At 44.9% G+C, this 16,112-nt stretch overlaps 6 protein-coding genes across 6 annotated transcripts; 4 read left to right on the top strand and 2 right to left on the bottom strand.

Annotated features, from left to right (window-relative positions):
* The first annotated feature begins 259 nt into the window (after positions 1-259).
* LOC108094930 (F-box only protein 39) lies at positions 260-3,012 on the top strand. The gene is made up of 6 exons (XM_017195789.2): positions 260-571; positions 628-767; positions 1,316-1,564; positions 1,623-1,967; positions 2,025-2,459; positions 2,659-3,012. The coding sequence occupies exons 1-6, from the start codon at positions 484-486 to the stop codon at positions 2,935-2,937; spliced, it is 1,536 nt and encodes a 511-aa protein (XP_017051278.1). The 5' UTR covers positions 260-483; the 3' UTR covers positions 2,938-3,012.
* Positions 3,013-3,787: 775 nt separating this feature from the next.
* On the top strand, positions 3,788-4,118 carry LOC108094933 (transcriptional regulatory protein LGE1). The gene has a single exon (XM_017195792.1). It carries the CDS (start codon positions 3,788-3,790, stop codon positions 4,022-4,024), a length of 237 nt encoding a protein of 78 aa, XP_017051281.1. The 3' UTR covers positions 4,025-4,118.
* A 2,018-nt stretch (positions 4,119-6,136) lies between these two features.
* LOC108094931 (leucine-rich repeat protein soc-2 homolog) lies at positions 6,137-8,726 on the top strand. Its single transcript, XM_017195790.1, has 5 exons — positions 6,137-6,637; positions 6,841-7,023; positions 7,083-7,230; positions 7,590-7,901; positions 8,441-8,726. Exons 1-5 carry the CDS (start codon positions 6,307-6,309, stop codon positions 8,598-8,600), a joined length of 1,134 nt encoding a protein of 377 aa, XP_017051279.1. The 5' UTR covers positions 6,137-6,306; the 3' UTR covers positions 8,601-8,726.
* A 22-nt stretch (positions 8,727-8,748) lies between these two features.
* Positions 8,749-9,695, bottom strand: LOC108094932. The gene is made up of 4 exons (XM_017195791.2): positions 9,592-9,695; positions 9,400-9,526; positions 8,987-9,342; positions 8,749-8,930 (listed from the first exon to the last, which is right to left on the bottom strand). Exons 1-4 carry the CDS (start codon positions 9,600-9,602, stop codon positions 8,777-8,779), a joined length of 648 nt encoding a protein of 215 aa, XP_017051280.1. The 5' UTR covers positions 9,603-9,695; the 3' UTR covers positions 8,749-8,776.
* A 259-nt stretch (positions 9,696-9,954) lies between these two features.
* LOC108094905 (EF-hand domain-containing family member C2) lies at positions 9,955-13,252 on the top strand. The gene is made up of 5 exons (XM_017195750.2): positions 9,955-10,602; positions 10,663-11,216; positions 11,351-11,870; positions 11,935-12,456; positions 12,527-13,252. The coding sequence occupies exons 1-5, from the start codon at positions 10,552-10,554 to the stop codon at positions 13,175-13,177; spliced, it is 2,298 nt and encodes a 765-aa protein (XP_017051239.1). The 5' UTR covers positions 9,955-10,551; the 3' UTR covers positions 13,178-13,252.
* LOC108094906 (2-hydroxyacyl-CoA lyase 1) lies at positions 13,192-15,774 on the bottom strand. Its single transcript, XM_017195752.1, has 4 exons — positions 15,578-15,774; positions 14,872-15,067; positions 13,571-14,810; positions 13,192-13,506 (listed from the first exon to the last, which is right to left on the bottom strand). Exons 1-4 carry the CDS (start codon positions 15,626-15,628, stop codon positions 13,287-13,289), a joined length of 1,707 nt encoding a protein of 568 aa, XP_017051241.1. The 5' UTR covers positions 15,629-15,774; the 3' UTR covers positions 13,192-13,286.
* Positions 15,775-16,112: the final 338 nt, after the last annotated feature.

Below are 16,112 nucleotides of genomic sequence, written 5' to 3'. Positions count from 1 at the left end.
AAAATCGGAAAATGAAAACAACAGAGAAAATCGGAATCACAACAGTTGCCATATCTCGAGCGCAGTTCCAAGCATCAACAAACAAAATCAACGGCAGAAATAATAACCAAAATAAATCGGAGAAGCGATGAGGAGAAGACGAGCAACGCAAGTCTTTGGCAAGTGAGAACCTAACAATTTCGAACCCGAGAACTGAACGTAGTGTTTTCAGTTTCAGTTTTCGAAAATAGCCAACAGAGCGATTTGAATGTCTGAAGGAATCACAATCTATTCGGGAGACAGTCGCTGGCCAAACGCGTCGCAACTGCGAGTGCAGCGGACAGTCGTTCGGTCGAACTATATAAAAATAAACCGAAAGGCAAGAAGAAGCCGTCAGCGCAGGCTGTGCCAAAAAAATTTCAAAATTAGAGTACATATAGTTCTGTGCGGTCGGTGTAAATAATTCGTGAATCTGTAAACCAATAATAACAACAAAACATCAACATGAGCGCAATGAGCGTTAGGCGAAAGGACAGCGGCCAACTCGAGGTTATGCAAAGTGCTGGCTGGAAGATCGATAGCGATGAGAAGGGTATTAAAAAGACTCCTCTGTCACCGGAATAATCTCTAAGAACGAACAAATTGCAGCCTGCTACATCGATGTTGATGAGGATGACGACCAGGACAACGAAGAAATGATTGAGTCGAAGTGGTGCTACCTACCTGACCTTATACTAGAGCAAATCTTTACCTACCTCAGCCCCAAAGAGCGCTACTATGCGGGACTGGTGCGTATATATCAATCGCTTAGGTTGTTTATAAAATACGTACTCAATCCATTTTTAAAGATTTCCTATATCCGGCATATCAATTTAAAATGTCAAATGATTAGAGCAATGAAAACACGTTTGTCGAATTGGGGTGACTGAGTTTATTTTCGTATGCGTCTCTAGAAATACGGAACATTTCAAAGTAATCTTTTACTTCATATGATTTTTAAGAATTACATATTATTTCCTTCAAAATCGCGGAAAGTACAAACATTTGAGTAATATAGCAGACACACCATGGGTTTTGTATTCCACACTCGCTTACAGTAAACGTCGGAAATACTATTCAATGACAAAACATTTTGTTTATTATTTTATAGTCAACTCTAGGAGAATTCTATTTACAGAATTTGTCTAAGCAGAGAAAATGAAGTGGAGATTATTGAATCAGAAGTATCCAAATGAATTGATTTGATTTTGTTACTGACAGGTTCAATTATATCTTAAATTTGTAAACCTTGTAAAGTTTTGCATTAACAATAACAATCGTTGAAACTATTTTGCAGGTTTGCCGCCAGTGGAACAGAGCCTTCTACTTACCAACTGTTTGGGACAACTTTTTGGTGGATGACCGAACTCTTACGAAACCCAAGTTTAATTACTACTCTGGTTGGCAGTTTTGTCTTGATCACATGAGAACTCAGTTCTGCCTGTCGAAGATCGGCAAATATATGCGAGGAATCGAGTTTCGACCGTGGCACAGTTTCAATAACATCTTCCAGTTTATGACGATGTTATCATGGAATATTGACAAGGTAAACAAATGTGATTCTTCATTCTTATAACTCTAAATACATTTCTTAATTATTTTAGGGTAATGAGGAGAATCCTGGACTTGAGTTTGTAGGAGTGGGTCGGCGTATCCGAAAACTGGTGTATCACTTCCCCTGCAACATGTCGCAGCCCAACGATCCGGAGGGAATCAAGCTCTTCGGCACTGGAGGTCAACTCCTGAGGGTCCTGAAGGAGCTGCTCCTCCGATTGACTGAGCTGCATACTCTCAAGCTGGTGGACTTTGTACTGGAACGGTACGAGGCGAATCACTTGCTGGATGAAGTGGTTTGCAGTTGCTGCACCAAGATGAGGGTCTTGAACCTGGTGAATGTGACCACGGTGCACTGCCCCATCATGCATGTGGGTCTGTTCCTCAACCTGCAGGTAAAAACCATACAATTTAGTTTGATTTCTTAGTACTAAATAAAGATTTACTTTTAGGTGCTCACCATATCGCCGCAGAACATAGACGACGATGTGCTGTCCCTTCTGGCGGACACCAAGTTGCGCCACCTGCACTTGCTGCAAAATTGCTACACACCAAGCCACCTGACAATAAGCGCCTGTGGCGTCAAAGCCTGGCGAAATGTAAAGAAGACCAATCCGCGCCTGCGCGTCCATCTGCGAGTGGAGAATCTGGCGGACGGCGAGGTGGTCATGCAGCCGGAGGCGCCTGTCCACAGCATCACGTACTGCGCCCCGCAGGCCAAAGTACGCGCCGAACTGCTGGTCCGCATGGTGGACCATTACCGGAACACCCTCGCCGTTTTTGGCCACGAGCTCCTGCCACGCTTTTCCAGCCCCAAGCCTTTTCACAGCCGCATCGACAGCTTGCTGTTGCTGATGTGCCGCCAGTGCTTCAATATGGACACTCTGGTGAGTTCCGTACATTTGCATATGCAATCTTAGATTTAAAAATTGTTGGGGATTACATTTTTCATTCAAGAGAGTTATTAAACCTATTAGTAAACGATAAGCTATAACCATATTCTTTTTGAAAAACTTGCAAGTGAATGACTTATATTCTCCATGAATATATTGACTCGCACTCAACAATTATCACCTTTTTTCGCAGATCATCCGCGAGAAAGTCTCCACCTCGACGCTTCTTCTCATTGCTAAAACGGCCAAGAACCTCCAGCATCTCCACGTGCGGCGATTTGCAGTGATTCTGCGATGCGACTGGCCAAGGCATCCGGAATGGACAGACGAATTCAACTCCTGGCTGAAGCGCAACTCGCGATCCTATGAAGCTGTGGAGAGGGAAATCTCAGAGATCTTGGGCTACAAATGGCGTTTGCTCAGCGATCGTGACTTCAAGCAGCTGACTGTGAATGTAAAATCGGGAGCCTAGAAGTTCCGGATTTTCCCCCCTAAGACTTGTGATAAACGGTGTAGAGCTTTATTAAATAACCCAACATTTACGAGATTGTGTAAATATTGTTATAAATATCAAGGGGCTTTTGACATTTACTTGCCTTCTCCTTTTGTTTGTCCACCTGTGTGTGAAATTCCCAAAGTCCGTGTGTTCGAATGATTTAAAAGCCAGTGCATCGCAGCAAAAGCATCAGTTTGTAAAGGAATCCTAACAGAAACATGAAAGCTGTAATCGCCCTCATCGGACTTCTGTTCGTCATCGTCGCCACTTTTGCTGTCCCTCATGGGCATGATCCGCACTACAATGGTCATCACGATTCTCATCACGATCAGCATTACGATGCCCATCAGTATCGTCACTACGATCCTCACTACAATCCCCACTACGATTCGCACCACCATTACTAAACGAGATTGGAATTTACAAGGAACACATTGGATTTAACTACATTTAATTTCGAAATAAACATAATTTTTTTATCAAAAAAGTAACACAAACATACAAAAAAGAATCATAATAAAGGTGATTGGACACTAAAATAGGAATTTTTAAAGTCAAATAAGGTCAAACCATAGATCAACAATTCGTTTATATCTTTTTGGTAAAGTACCCGAAGCTCGAGTGCAAAACAGAAATCGTCAGCAATTGCCAATTTGCATTGATGGGGGAATACTCTCAGCAATTCGCACCTTTGGGCAGGTGAAATTCAATTCATTTTGTTTGCTCACGTTGAGATTGAAATCCCCAAATTCGTAACAGCATCGTGTTTAAAAGCCGGCAGCTTCTTCTTAGATTCGTCAGTTTGTTGAGATATCTTGCCAGAAAAATGAAAGCTGTGATCGCTCTTATCGGACTTGTTTTCTGCATTGCTGGAACAATGGGTTCGCCCATTGTAGTGGGACTACCTCTGCCACTGCCAATTGGCGTGGGATTCGGAATACCTCCTCCACCTCCGCCGCCTCCACCTCCGCCGTATGGATACTATCCGTCCCCATACCATCACCACCACCATCATCCACACGGATATGGTTACGATTATGGATACGGCAGCTATGGATACTAAAAAAACGAACCTAAAGTCAGAAGATATTGTTAAGTTTATTTATATTAAACATGAAACCAGTGGAGCACAGAATAAAACAATATTTATAACATTATTTATTACAAACACAAACTCAACTTTTTAAAATGCAACACTAATTGGATAAACAACTCTTTTAAAGTGTTTAATGTACTACCAATAATATTGCTTTCTACAGTCTAAAAAAATATATATTATTTATTATAAAAATTATTATTTAAGAAATTAATTGTAGAGGTAGTTATCATACCTTTTGGTTATCCAAAAGGTTATAAAAGCTCAGCGTGGATTTCCCAGCTTGCAGCTGTGCACTTTATGGAAACTCGCCATAACCCCCTTTTCTTTAACCCAAAAGCTCTGGAAGCTTCGCAAGCTTGCCCTTTTCACTCGGCTTGCAGCAATGACCTTGAATGCAGCCCACCAGCCCACTGGGGGAGGGAATCAATGCAGCAGGAAAATTCAATGTCAGTGCCAAAGCTCGAAAGGCGTTAAACCGCCTCAAAAAAGCAACGAAAAGGTATACTTTCGGGCGCCCATTACATTACGTATACGTCGGTGGTCAGTGGACAAAACGATGATGTGTGAGCGTTATTGATGCAACAAATAACAGGTCGGATGAAAAGTCCCCGGTCTGACCCATACTAGATTTTACTAGATTTTTTTCCATATAATTTTCATTCAGTACCAACCTTCAAACGATTAGTGTCAAAATTTGACAGCAATCGGACAATTAGTTCGGGAGTTATATCGATTTGAGTGAAGCTACTTTTGTTATTGTTGAAAAGATGGAAAAAAAGAATTTCGTGTGTTAATAAAGTATTGCTTTTTGAAAGGAAAAAATACAGTTGAAGCCAAAGTGTGGCTTGATAAAGAGTTTCCGGGGTCTGCACCAGGAAAATCAACCATCATTGATTGGTATGCTAAGTTTAAACGTGGTGAAATGAGCACTGAAGACGGTGAACGCAGTGGACGCCCAAAAGAGGCTGTTACCGACGAAAACATCAAAAAAATCCATAGAATGATTTTGAATGACCGTAAAATGAAGTTGAGCGAGATAGCAGACATTGTAAAGATATCAAAGGAACGTGTACATCATATCATTCGCGAATATTTGGGCATGCGAAAGCTCTGTGCGAAGTGGGTGCCGCGCGAGCTCACAATCGATCAAAAACAACAACGAGTTGATGATTCGGAGCAGTGTTTGGAGATGTTTAAGCGCAATAAAGCCGAATTTTTCCGTCGATATGTGACAATGGATGAAACATGGCTCCATCACTACACTCCAGAGTCCAATCGCCAATCATCTGAATGGACAGCAAGCGACGAACCCAATCCAAAGCGTGGAAAAACGCAACAGTCGGCTGGAAAGGTTATGGCGTCTGTTTTTTGGGATGCGCATGGAATAATATTCATCGACTATCTCCAGAAGGGACAGACAATCAACAGCGACTATTACATTGCTTTATTGGAGCGGTTGAAAGCCGAAATCGCAAAGAAACGGCCGCATTTGAAGAGGAAAAAAGTGCTGTTCCACCAAGACAATGCACCATGTCACAAGTCTGGAAAAACGATGGCTAAAATTTATGAATTGGGCTACGAATTGCTTCCTCATCCACCGTATTCTCCAGATCTGGCCCCCAGCGACTATTTCCTGTTTGCGGACCTTAAAAGAATGCTCGCTGGCAAGAAATTTAAGACCGATGATGAAGTGATTGCTGAAACTGAGGCCTATTTTGAGGATAAACCGAAAGAGTACTACAAAAGTGGCATCGAAAAGTTGGAAAATCGCTATAATCGCTGCATCGCCCTCGAAGGCAACTATGTTGAACAATAAAATTGAATTTTGCAAAAAAAAAATTTTTTACTATGGTAAACCGGGGACTTTTCATCCGGCCTGTTAATTAAGAATAAAAGAAAAATTTAAAAGTGAAAAGCGCGCTGCTCGCGAGAATTGCGACAGGCGAGTGGGACAAATTTAGCCAAGTAGTGCCGAACCGAATCGAAGGAGATTTCTTCTCGGCGGAGAGCAAACTGTTGCTGCTGATTTCGGTGGTTCTGCCACTGGGCCACTGAGCCACTCGGTGGCAGTTTTTGTTTGGCGGTCGGCGTTGCCAAATGATGATCATGACCGCGTATCGACGCAGATAAATATAATTGAAACAACAACAGATTCAGAAACCGAAACAGAAACACCAAACTATAAGCAAGTAAAACCTGACGACGCCACCAACAGAATAATATTGTGTAACTGCAACGGATTCGCGATGAACAAAACGATTCTGCACTGGAGCTACCTGAACTTCAAGGATGTGCCCATGGATCTGTTCCTCTACGAGGACCTCGAGGAGGTTTACCTCAAGGAGAACTTCATCTCGGTGATTCCCAAGTGGCTGCTGAACATCACCACTCTCAAGTTTATCCATTTGGCGGGCAATAATCTTAGTGAACTGCCCGCGGATATATATTTGCTGGAGAACCTTGAGTTCTTGGATGTCTCCAACAATGAGCTCAAACAGCTGCCACCCACGTTGGGTCTACTGTTGAGTCTACAGCAACTAAATGTGTCGGGCAATCAGCTCACCGAACTGCCAGTGGGTAAGATCATTTACTGAAATGTTACAAGAACTTCTGATAATTTAACGAAAAAAGGTGTTTTTAATTAGTCTCGGAATGATTTTCCCCTTATTTTGAACCTATTTTGCAATGCCTACCTGGTTTTTTATTATTAAATTAAATTTTAAGGGATTTCTATGACTGGATTAGACCTCTAATGGAGTTAGTATTACCACCCATTTCAGAACTGAGCAGCTTGCGCAATCTGGAGCACCTGAACATCGCCAAGAACCAATTTCGCCGCCTGCCAATCCAACTGAGCGAGTGCGTCCGCCTGAATGAGCTAAATGTTAGCGACAACGAGGCGCTAGTCCACATTCCCGAGCGCATCGCCAACCTGCCCATGTTGCAATCCCTCGCCGCCGATCGTGAGTATACCTGGGATTCTACAGATTGTATCTTTTATCTATCTATCTTTTTTTGGCAGGTTGTGCTCTCGTCTACCTGCCGGCCGCCCTCTCGAAGTTCATGAACCACGTGCGAATCTTCCACAACACTGCGATCAACTACATACCCATGGTCTATGAAAAGTTCTACCAAAACTTCTACGACAACCGCCAAAGGAGCACTCCCATGTAAGAAGTTTCTGTTATTCTTCTACGATAAGATAAATTGGCAATGATTGAATCTCACATGGGATGGGTATAATATGGATAGAATACAAAATCGAAATGTTTGTTGAAAAACAATTGGCGATAAACTTGGCAAACTGCCTTTGAGAATGACTAGGGAATTTGAAGCAAATGTGTAAACAAAATGTGTCGATATTATAGATCTTTTATCAACAAATTTTAAATATTTTTCTAATTTTAATTTAACCAGTACATAGTTGCATTGGAAATATATTTTTTAAAGGGTTCTTCAAACAACTGATTAAGAACAATATAAGTTTTTCCTTTGATAACTTACCTATGTATATATGATTTTTTTATAGCGCCGTTCCTCGAAAGGGTCTTTTTTGGGTCCGTGAGCTGGAGACGAACTCCAGGCTGCTACTTCCGGTGGGCACCCGCACAGTATTTCCGGTTCCGTCGGTGGAGAACCGGGTCACCCTCTACGACGACTGTCTGCACGCGTTGCAGACGCTCAACCGATCCGTGCCGATCTACGAGAACTCCGCCCTGCACCGCCTCCTCCCGGAACCGTACATCGGTTCCCACATCAACAACGGACCCATCGCCCGCTGCACGACTTCCACCTGTTCGCGGTGTCTGTACACTTCGTACTACTTCATGGTCGTGAAGAGGTGGGTCCGATTTACGCTACTGTTTGCGTCTGCTGTTTGCTCTGGGTTAGTCATGTGGTCATTGTTTTGGTGCCTCAGAAACCGGCTTTCTAATTGGGCCAGATGGACCTATCACAACCGCAAGAAGTACAGGGAGGACTGACTAAGTGAAAAACAGAATTAAAGTGCTTCATACTTAGCCGTGATTTTAGTCCTTAATTTTTTTAAATTAGGTTTTTCTAAATGCTGTTGAATTTTTCAGAAAAATACAGCCCTTTTGTGCTTTAATCTATTTTATTTGAATATTTTCGTGGGTGTATTTAAGAGCACTTGTATCTTTAGATTGATTAACACATTACTCTTACTCGAGTTTTATTATAATTTTTATAAAACTATAATAATAACATTAAAAACAAATTATGCACCAAGGTCGTGACTTATGACAAAAAATCTCAAACCATTTGATTAAATTCTTTAAGCAAACCAAAGTCCATTTAAATTCTTACCTTTTTTCTTAGTGGCTAATTTTCTGATATCTAATTCTTAAAAACTCATTTTAGGCGTGGCAGCACCTCCAAGCAGCTCTTCACCTGCAATTTCTGCACGAACCGCTGCGCAGTTCTCTGGTTGGCCAGCAATGACAAAAAGTACTACCAGTTGGCTTGGCGAGTTTCCGATGACGACGACGATGACGAAGTCACCATACCCAGTGATAAGTAAAGCCTCTGGAATTCTCCCAACCTCGTTATATATAGTCAGACATTGTGTAATTATTTAATTATTATCTTTAATTACCATTAATTAGTTTTGTACATGTTTATGTAAATGCTATTGAACTACTGGCAACCGGCGCCGTTTGTCCAAAGAGAAAGCTTCTGCGAAATCTAATTCTAGGCTTACAGAAAACTCTGTGTGGGTCTCCGTTCATGGAGGTGTATGTAATCGTCCAAAACGCAGTAATCAGCTTCTGGAAAGGCTCGTCGACAGTCGACGCCATGGCGACCCATTCTCCAGGCATCCAAATATCGATCGTCCAGCGTTCGATGGGGTCTACAGGAATAAAAGAGTTACTTCCGGTTGGAAATTGTTAAAAGAAACCCTTTCACCTTAACAATCTGTGAAGAAGTTCTGCATAAAGTCCACTATGCTCGTCCACCTGCCCATTTTCGCAGATCAGGCGCTCCAAACAGGCACTTCCATTCTGACCCAACTGATCCATATAACCCTCAGCGAACTTGAAAAGTAAGAGCTGGGGTTCATCTACCAATAAGCGAGGAGGAATTGATGGATTGGATAGATGGGTAATGGGTCCCTTGAGGCCACGGGAACTATTCCAAAGTTTCCACCAATAAATGGGAGTTTGGGGTTCATTGAACTGGTAGTGGAAATTCATGAGCCAGACCAACTGACGCCAGAGTTTTTTCTCCATTAAAGGCACTGGAAAGGCACAGCCCCCAACAAACTGTAAAGATACAAATCAATGTATATCAACCAACTGAATAAATATTTGATGTGTAACCTTGATAACACCGCCATTTTGATAAATTAAGAAACGCTTCTGCCTTCTGTGATGTCGCCAAGCTGTGAGATTTGCCCCCAAACCATTTGCCACTTCCAGGATGAGGAGGAAATGTACGATCTTGCTGCTATATTGGGGAGTAGATTGTCAGTGGAAAAAGAAGAGGTATCACTTCACGGCTAATTAACTCACAACAGGTTCATTTTGCCGCTTCTTGTGCTGTCCGTTCGAGCTCTTGACTGCGTTTACCGCCTCGGATTTTACAGATCCAGTGCTGAGGCATCGGTTTACGATAGCTTGTAAGCCTCGGGGAGATGGGTAACGCTCCGGAGAGAGGTGAGAAAAAGCACGTGCTTCTGTGGGTTTCCTACTTTTGCCTGCCAGACTAATTAGCAAACACTTCGTCTGCTCCACAACTCCAATAACTTCGGTGGCCATGACTCTAGAAAGTCATTGGACCGCGACACCAATTCAATCAGTGATTGAAAAGCGTTCAGGTTCAAAGACAAAGATAGCATGAGTCAACCACAGATAGCACTTGTATTTAATAAATCGGTATAAGAGAGGATTTAAAGAAATTATATTGTTGAATTCATTTATTTCAATAATGCATTCATTTTATCGACAGGACGAAACTAGCTCTCCATACTCCCCAATAATTTGTATTTAAATTTAAACAGTAATATAATTAAGTAAAGAATTTCATCTTTTTTAAGCTAGCAACTTTTCCTACTCCATACATTTTACTAACATAAAAAACGAAATATCTCTGTGCGTCATAAAAGAATTGAATACATAACATGTGTTAATAAGGGCGCAATTAATACAGACTTCGCTACGTGGAAGTAGAGGCTGGCTGAAGCTCTCCTTGGAAACCTCCACCAGTTGCAGTTGGTCGGCTTGTTGGCCAATTGACTTTTCGGGCTGCCATGGCGAGGTGGCATTGCCATAGTTCCGCTTGTTCCATTTATCGAACAGCAGCGGAAATGTCGAAACACTCCAAGTAGTCCAGAATTCTGCTGCGTGGCGTTAACTGCCACAGAATTGCTTTTGGCTTCGAGACAAATGTAACCACAACGATTTGGCAAAAGGAATTGGCAAAGCAAAATTTCATTTTGGAATAAGCAAAAGCGTGCGAAATTATCCGTAATTATGATACGATTACCGGGGATGCCCATGCTGCCAGGAGCGCAGTTCTACGACGTAAGTGGTGCAATGTATCCCATTTAAGTGTCTTGTAGCTATTAACCTAATCCTTTACAGCGTGGCAAGCGTCGCCATCCGAGGCAGCAAACGCTGATGCACTACCAGGGCATCCAGATGCTGTCGGATCGAAGGGAACCAGAGTTAGTCGAACCCAATGGCATCGTGGCCGATCCGAAGTGCCCTCCTGTGCCTGCCCAGATCAACAGCCTGTGGGCTCCGAAGGTCACCACAAAACTGCCACCTTGGTTGGCCTACGACAAGCAGGTGCTCTGTTTCAACGCCTACTTCAAGGAGAACCTGACCGAGATCTACCACGCCCCCTATCAAGTGCGCAAGGTGAAGATCTACTTTTACCTGGAGGATGGCACCATGCAGGTCACCGAGCCGAAGGTGGAGAACTCCGGCATTCCGCAAGGTTGCCTGGTTCATCGGCAAAGAATCCCGAAGGCACCACCCACCGACAGGGAGTTCATATCCATTTTCGACCTGAATGTGGACACGGATATCCAGATATTCGATCGGGTTTACCACATCAGCGGATGTGACGTGTTCACAAGGCAGTTCCTCAATAGAGCTGGCATCTTTGTGCCTGATGCCCAGCAGGAGCCATGGTAAGATTATAAAATATAAATTTCTGATGTGTTGAGTATTGTATTTTATATATTTTATATTCCAAAGCCTGCTTTAATATCAAATTTATGCATATTGGTTGCTGAACTGTCATTATATCTGAATTTTCTCTTAGTGATCCCACCACGGAAATCCGAAAACGTTCTGGCTTGAAACAAACAGCTAATACCTGTTCTTCAGCTCTACCCAAAAAACATTCCTTCGCTCAATTTCTGGAGTTTGACAGAAGGGTACTGAAGTTCCAGGGCTATTGGAATGATCGCAGCGAGTTTGGCGATGTGCGGAAGTTGGAGATCTGTTATTACCTAGCCGATGATACCATTGATATAAAGGAGAAATTCCCTCGGAATTCCGGTCGCGAAGGACCCAGTACTTTTCTGAAACGGGGAAAGCTGCCAAAGGAGTTTTCGGGACTCCCTCTGCCTGGACAACAAACTGCTATGACCTTGCTAAATGTTCTGGGCAACAGTATGCGTGATGTGCGTTACGTAGCCGACCCGTTGAACACCGGACAAAAAGAGGTTCACCACTACACCGATCAGGATCTGCAAATAGGAGCTGTTCTGAATGTTTTTGGAAGGGCTGTCGTTCTTACAGGCTGTGATCAGTTCACGCAGAGCTACTATAGGGAAAAGGTGAGAAAAGAAAAAGGAGTTTCCCAAATTTTAAGAAGAAATAACTCATCACACTCCATTATAGTACGGCATTCAGGAGTTCTGCGCTCAACCAATACCAGAGCGAAGTGACGTTCGTCCCTACACCCAGGGCGGAATGGCATCCCGTCGACTGCCACCCTACAATGGCTGGGGAAGCCACGAGGATTCCGAGGGCAACTGCATCACCGTAGAACCAAAGCCACCGCAAGCTGATTTCAAGAAGCTCTTCAAGTACGATGGATGCATTCTGCGCTTCGGGGCCAAACTCGTTTCGGCCATTCGAGACAATAACGAGCGAGATTTTGTCATCAGTTATTTCCTGGCCGACGATACGGTGCAAATCTACGAGTCGTCACGTCGAAACTCGGGCTTCTTGGGTGGCGAGTTCCTCAAAAAGGCCAGAGTTCCGTTGCCGGGTCAGGATATGTTTAGCTCCTCGAGACCTCAGTACTATAGAGCCAACGACTTCTACATAGGACGCACCATGACTCTAAAGGATCACATCTTCCACATTGTTTCGGCTGACGAGTTTACGCTTATGTACATGGAACAGCATCCCAGCGAGGTAAGTATATCTCAAGAATAATACATGTGCTTAAACGCGATAAGGGATATAATTTCTATCTATTTTTCAGTTCCCCGTAGCCGACATCCGCCTGATCATGCAGAAGATCCGCGATGCAGTGCGTCCCGACTACAAGCAGTTTGTGCTGAGCTGCAAGCCGGACGGAGACCTCGGGGACTACACCACCGTGAGCTTCGATACGCTGCGCTCCACTCTCCTGTCTTACCTGTCCAAGGAGTGCCTGCTCAACCACGAAATAGTGACCGTGTGTCGCTACTTCTCGGCTGAGCAGGCAATGCCTCCCAGCTGTGACAGGAATCGAGTGCGAGCAGCGGCCCAATTGGAGCTAAAACGAGCTTTGTGGAACGGCGTGGAGCAGCTGAACGATCACCTGAGCCACATCAATCCCGCCTGCAGGCCGTACATCAGCGAGGCTCAAGTTAGATCGACTTTGCGTGGTTGTCGGCTGCCTTTCAGCCTTGAACTTGTGGAGGACATCCTGATGGTGCTGCAGCGAAATGGTCAAAATGAGATCGAGGTGCGTGACTTCCTGGCCTTCTTCAACATGCGCAATGACCAAGTGCCGGACATTGCGCCTCTCAACATCGCCTTCGAGCTGTGCCCCAAGCTGCCTTTCCTGCACAAAGGCCGACTGGTGGACTTCACCTGGTTTTTGGACTATCTCGGTCTCGAGGAGGAACTTAAGCGAGCCAACAGTTAAGAGTAGACACGGCGTATCAAAAATTGCATGTATATACAGAAAAATTCGTGGCAATATAACTTTCGGAATGGTGAACTTTGTGCTTAAGACCTAGAAGTAGATGCTAATCCTACAGTTTAGACTCGGTGAGCCAGTTGAAGGACTGCGGCTTGCGATCAGACGACGGGCTAATGGCCACGTTGATGATGGTCGGCCTGTCCTTGAGCTGATTGGCCGCCTTAACAGCCGCCTGCAGCTGTTCGATCTCCGTGCAGAAATAGCCCTGCATGCCGAACATTTTCATCATCTCCTCGTAGCGGACCTGAACGCCCAGCGCCGATGGCGGTGTGCTGCAAGATAAGATTAGCAGTAAGTAGTGGTTCCAGATAAACCGATAAGCTACTGGGTACTCACATTTGGGTGAGATCGCCCTCACTGCGAATGGCCTCGAAGGTGTCCTTGTCGAATCCGCCATAGATTCCGTTGTTGTTCACAATCACAATGGTCACGGGCAGCTTGTACCGCACCATGGTCTCGATCTCCATGCCCGAGAATCCAAAAGCGCTGTCGCCCTCAACGCACAGCACTCGCTTGCCGGGCGCAAAGTCGCGGCAGTAAAGAGCGGCGGCCACGGCGAATCCAGGGCCAACTCCCATCGTGCCAAAGGTGCCGGCATCCAGGCGATGACGTGGCTGCTCGTTCAGCAGCATGGAGCGACCAATGTCCATGGTGTTGGCTCCCTCGCTGACGATGATCGTGTCCTTGGGCAGCAACTCCCGCAGATGGTGGAACACCGCATAGTAGTTCAGTGGCGTCTCCGTGTTGAGCGACATCTTCTGCACGGTGTCGCGGTTCTGCTTGCACTTGATGGCCAGCTGCTTCCACCAATCCTGCTCGTAACCGAAACGGAAGTTCACGGCGTTCATCTGCTCAAAGAGTTGCTCGGCGAATGGACGAATGTCCGCCTGAATGGCAACCGAGGCCACCACAGAGTTGTGCAGCTCCTCGGGATTGATGTCCACCTGGATGAACTTAACATCCTTGTCGTAACGCGGCGCCTTGCCAAAGTGAAGGATCCAGTTGAGACGGGCGCCCAGGAGCAGCACCACATCGGCCTTCTGCAAAGCCAGAGTTCGAGCCGAGGAGACGCACTGCGGCGCCGTATCGGAAACCACACCCTTGCCCATCGGAGTGGGCAGGAAGGGCAGGTTGGTGTTCTCGATGAAGTGCCGGAGTGTGTTCTCGGCATGGGCGTAGGCGGATCCCTTGCCCACAATAACCAGTGGACGCTTGGCCTGGCGCAAAAGCTTGGCAGCGCGGATCACATCATCGTGCGGTGGATAGGCTAGTGGTGGAGCCGGGTGCGGCAGAGCCTTGTAGATACGCGACTCCTCGGCCTTCGATTGCAGAATATTGCCGGGGAAATCCAGGTAGGCGACACCAGGACGTCCATAGGTGGCATAACGCACAGCCTTTTCCACGTGCAGTGGAATCAGAGCAGCGGTGGCCGGACGGGCGGCGTACTTGCAGTACGGACGCGACAGCTCCACTTGCGGGCACTCCTGGAAACCACCGATTCCTTCGTGGTCCTGGTTGGTGGCTCCACCAATGACAACCAATGGCCAGCAGTTGACCTGGGCATTGGCCATGCCACCTGGTTTGGTGAGCCGTAATAAGATTAGCAAAGGTTCAAACTGGTTCAGTCCAAATCTTACCTGTCACATGGAGCAATCCGGGTCCGGAAACCACCAGGCAAACTCCGGGCTTTCCAGTCAGATAACCAATTGCCTGGGCCGCATAACACGCAGCCTGTTCGTTGCGCATTCCGATGTACTTCAATCCGGCGGCCTGGAAAGCCATGGACAGCTCGATGACCGGAATGCCGATGATACCAAAGACATACTCCACGCCCTGTTCCAAAAGACAGATACAACAAGGTTATTCAGACACCTCATTTAGCTATCAACCAAACATTTAAAAAATATAACACGAGAAATTTATAGATCAAATCAGTAGGCAATGTGCAAACACGTTCTTAAGTGATTTGCCCGGAATCCGGTTAAAGTTTTATTGATTTTAATCTGCCCCCTGGCGATAATCGGCGCTGCAAGAAAGGTGTTCTTGGGTCGTGGTGCCAAACCTTTGGAACACAGCCTTTATCAAATCCGTTCAGTCTTTTATTAACGGGAGTAATCGGCGGGGAGCAACAGCAAAAACAACAACTACCAAGTGTTTTTGAACTTTGCACAACAAACAGGTGCCTCTAGATAAGAGACCACTCCATTGTTCTCGCCACCTTCACAGATTCCACAACTCCCCGAGTGGAAAGATATATTTTCCGACACTTTTCGCAGATTGCATGTGCAGAAGATTGCATGCGAAAAATGTCTGACAGACGGCCAGACCAAACGATCCTCTTACCTGTTGCTTCAATGACTCGGCAATGATCTGGACGGCTTCAACTTCGGCCATTTTGCGCAGTTATTATTTAAATTGTGCTAAATGTGTGTTATGCGCCGCCGCGGTACCTTGCGAACTGGCCTGAGAAATTGTTAAACAAATTAAAATACAGAGTCCAACAGAAGCGGTGACCGCTATCGATGCATCGATGACTTTTCTTCGATTGTTGCTGCGACTGTCGATGCTTGCAGGTAGTGTGAACGTATGCTGTAAGGAAAATATAAAACATTATTTAAGACCGCCTTTAATTTAAATTAATTCATTTAAAAACAGAAATTATGTTTACAAATATTGACTAGAATTACTTTTTTATTTAAAACAAAGTGTAGTTATCGATTATTATTCAGCTCTAATAACAGCACTGTAAAGAAATAATACCAAACGGTAAAGAGACGACCGTTCTGTAACAGTCAAACTACTTACTGTCATCGATAGCAGGGCCGCCAGTTTCAAATACTAATGAAACCCCTATTTTTATAATTGGCCTAAATCAAGA

The sequence above is a fragment of the Drosophila ficusphila genome, unplaced genomic scaffold, assembly GCF_018152265.1.
Source record: "Drosophila ficusphila isolate 14025-0441.05 unplaced genomic scaffold, ASM1815226v1 contig_414, whole genome shotgun sequence".
Taxonomy (NCBI): Eukaryota; Metazoa; Arthropoda; class Insecta; order Diptera; family Drosophilidae; genus Drosophila; species Drosophila ficusphila.
Note: the sequence above shows the minus strand (reverse complement) of the source record. Positions and strands in the feature narration are given on the sequence as shown.

What these genes read in the sequence shown, in the direction of transcription:
- LOC108094930 (XM_017195789.2), top strand. Translation starts at nt 484, where the DNA reads ATGAGCGCAATGAGCGTTAGGCGAAAGGACAGCGGCCAACTCGAGGTT. An exon ending in AGCGCTACTATGCGGGACTG is followed by an intron (nt 768 to 1,315) that starts GTGCGTATATAT and finishes ACTATTTTGCAG; the next exon opens with GTTTGCCGCCAGTGGAACAG. An exon ending in GTCTGTTCCTCAACCTGCAG is followed by an intron (nt 1,968 to 2,024) that starts GTAAAAACCATA and finishes ATTTACTTTTAG; the next exon opens with GTGCTCACCATATCGCCGCA.
- LOC108094933 (XM_017195792.1), top strand. Translation starts at nt 3,788, where the DNA reads ATGAAAGCTGTGATCGCTCTTATCGGACTTGTTTTCTGCATTGCTGGA.
- LOC108094931 (XM_017195790.1), top strand. Translation starts at nt 6,307, where the DNA reads ATGAACAAAACGATTCTGCACTGGAGCTACCTGAACTTCAAGGATGTG. An exon ending in GCTCACCGAACTGCCAGTGG is followed by an intron (nt 6,638 to 6,840) that starts GTAAGATCATTT and finishes CACCCATTTCAG; the next exon opens with AACTGAGCAGCTTGCGCAAT. An exon ending in CGCCAAAGGAGCACTCCCAT is followed by an intron (nt 7,231 to 7,589) that starts GTAAGAAGTTTC and finishes ATTTTTTTATAG; the next exon opens with CGCCGTTCCTCGAAAGGGTC.
- LOC108094932 (XM_017195791.2), bottom strand. An exon ending in AAAATGGCGGTGTTATCAAG is followed by an intron (nt 9,343 to 9,399) that starts GTTACACATCAA and finishes GTATCTTTACAG; the next exon opens with TTTGTTGGGGGCTGTGCCTT. An exon ending in CTTCTTCACAGATTGTTAAG is followed by an intron (nt 8,931 to 8,986) that starts GTGAAAGGGTTT and finishes TTATTCCTGTAG; the next exon opens with ACCCCATCGAACGCTGGACG.
- LOC108094905 (XM_017195750.2), top strand. Translation starts at nt 10,552, where the DNA reads ATGATACGATTACCGGGGATGCCCATGCTGCCAGGAGCGCAGTTCTAC. An exon ending in AGAGCTACTATAGGGAAAAG is followed by an intron (nt 11,871 to 11,934) that starts GTGAGAAAAGAA and finishes ACTCCATTATAG; the next exon opens with TACGGCATTCAGGAGTTCTG. An exon ending in TGGAACAGCATCCCAGCGAG is followed by an intron (nt 12,457 to 12,526) that starts GTAAGTATATCT and finishes TCTATTTTTCAG; the next exon opens with TTCCCCGTAGCCGACATCCG.
- LOC108094906 (XM_017195752.1), bottom strand. Translation starts at nt 15,628, where the DNA reads ATGGCCGAAGTTGAAGCCGTCCAGATCATTGCCGAGTCATTGAAGCAA. An exon ending in CCGAGTCATTGAAGCAACAG is followed by an intron (nt 15,068 to 15,577) that starts GTAAGAGGATCG and finishes CTTTTGGAACAG; the next exon opens with GGCGTGGAGTATGTCTTTGG. An exon ending in GAGGGCGATCTCACCCAAAT is followed by an intron (nt 13,507 to 13,570) that starts GTGAGTACCCAG and finishes CTTATCTTGCAG; the next exon opens with CACACCGCCATCGGCGCTGG.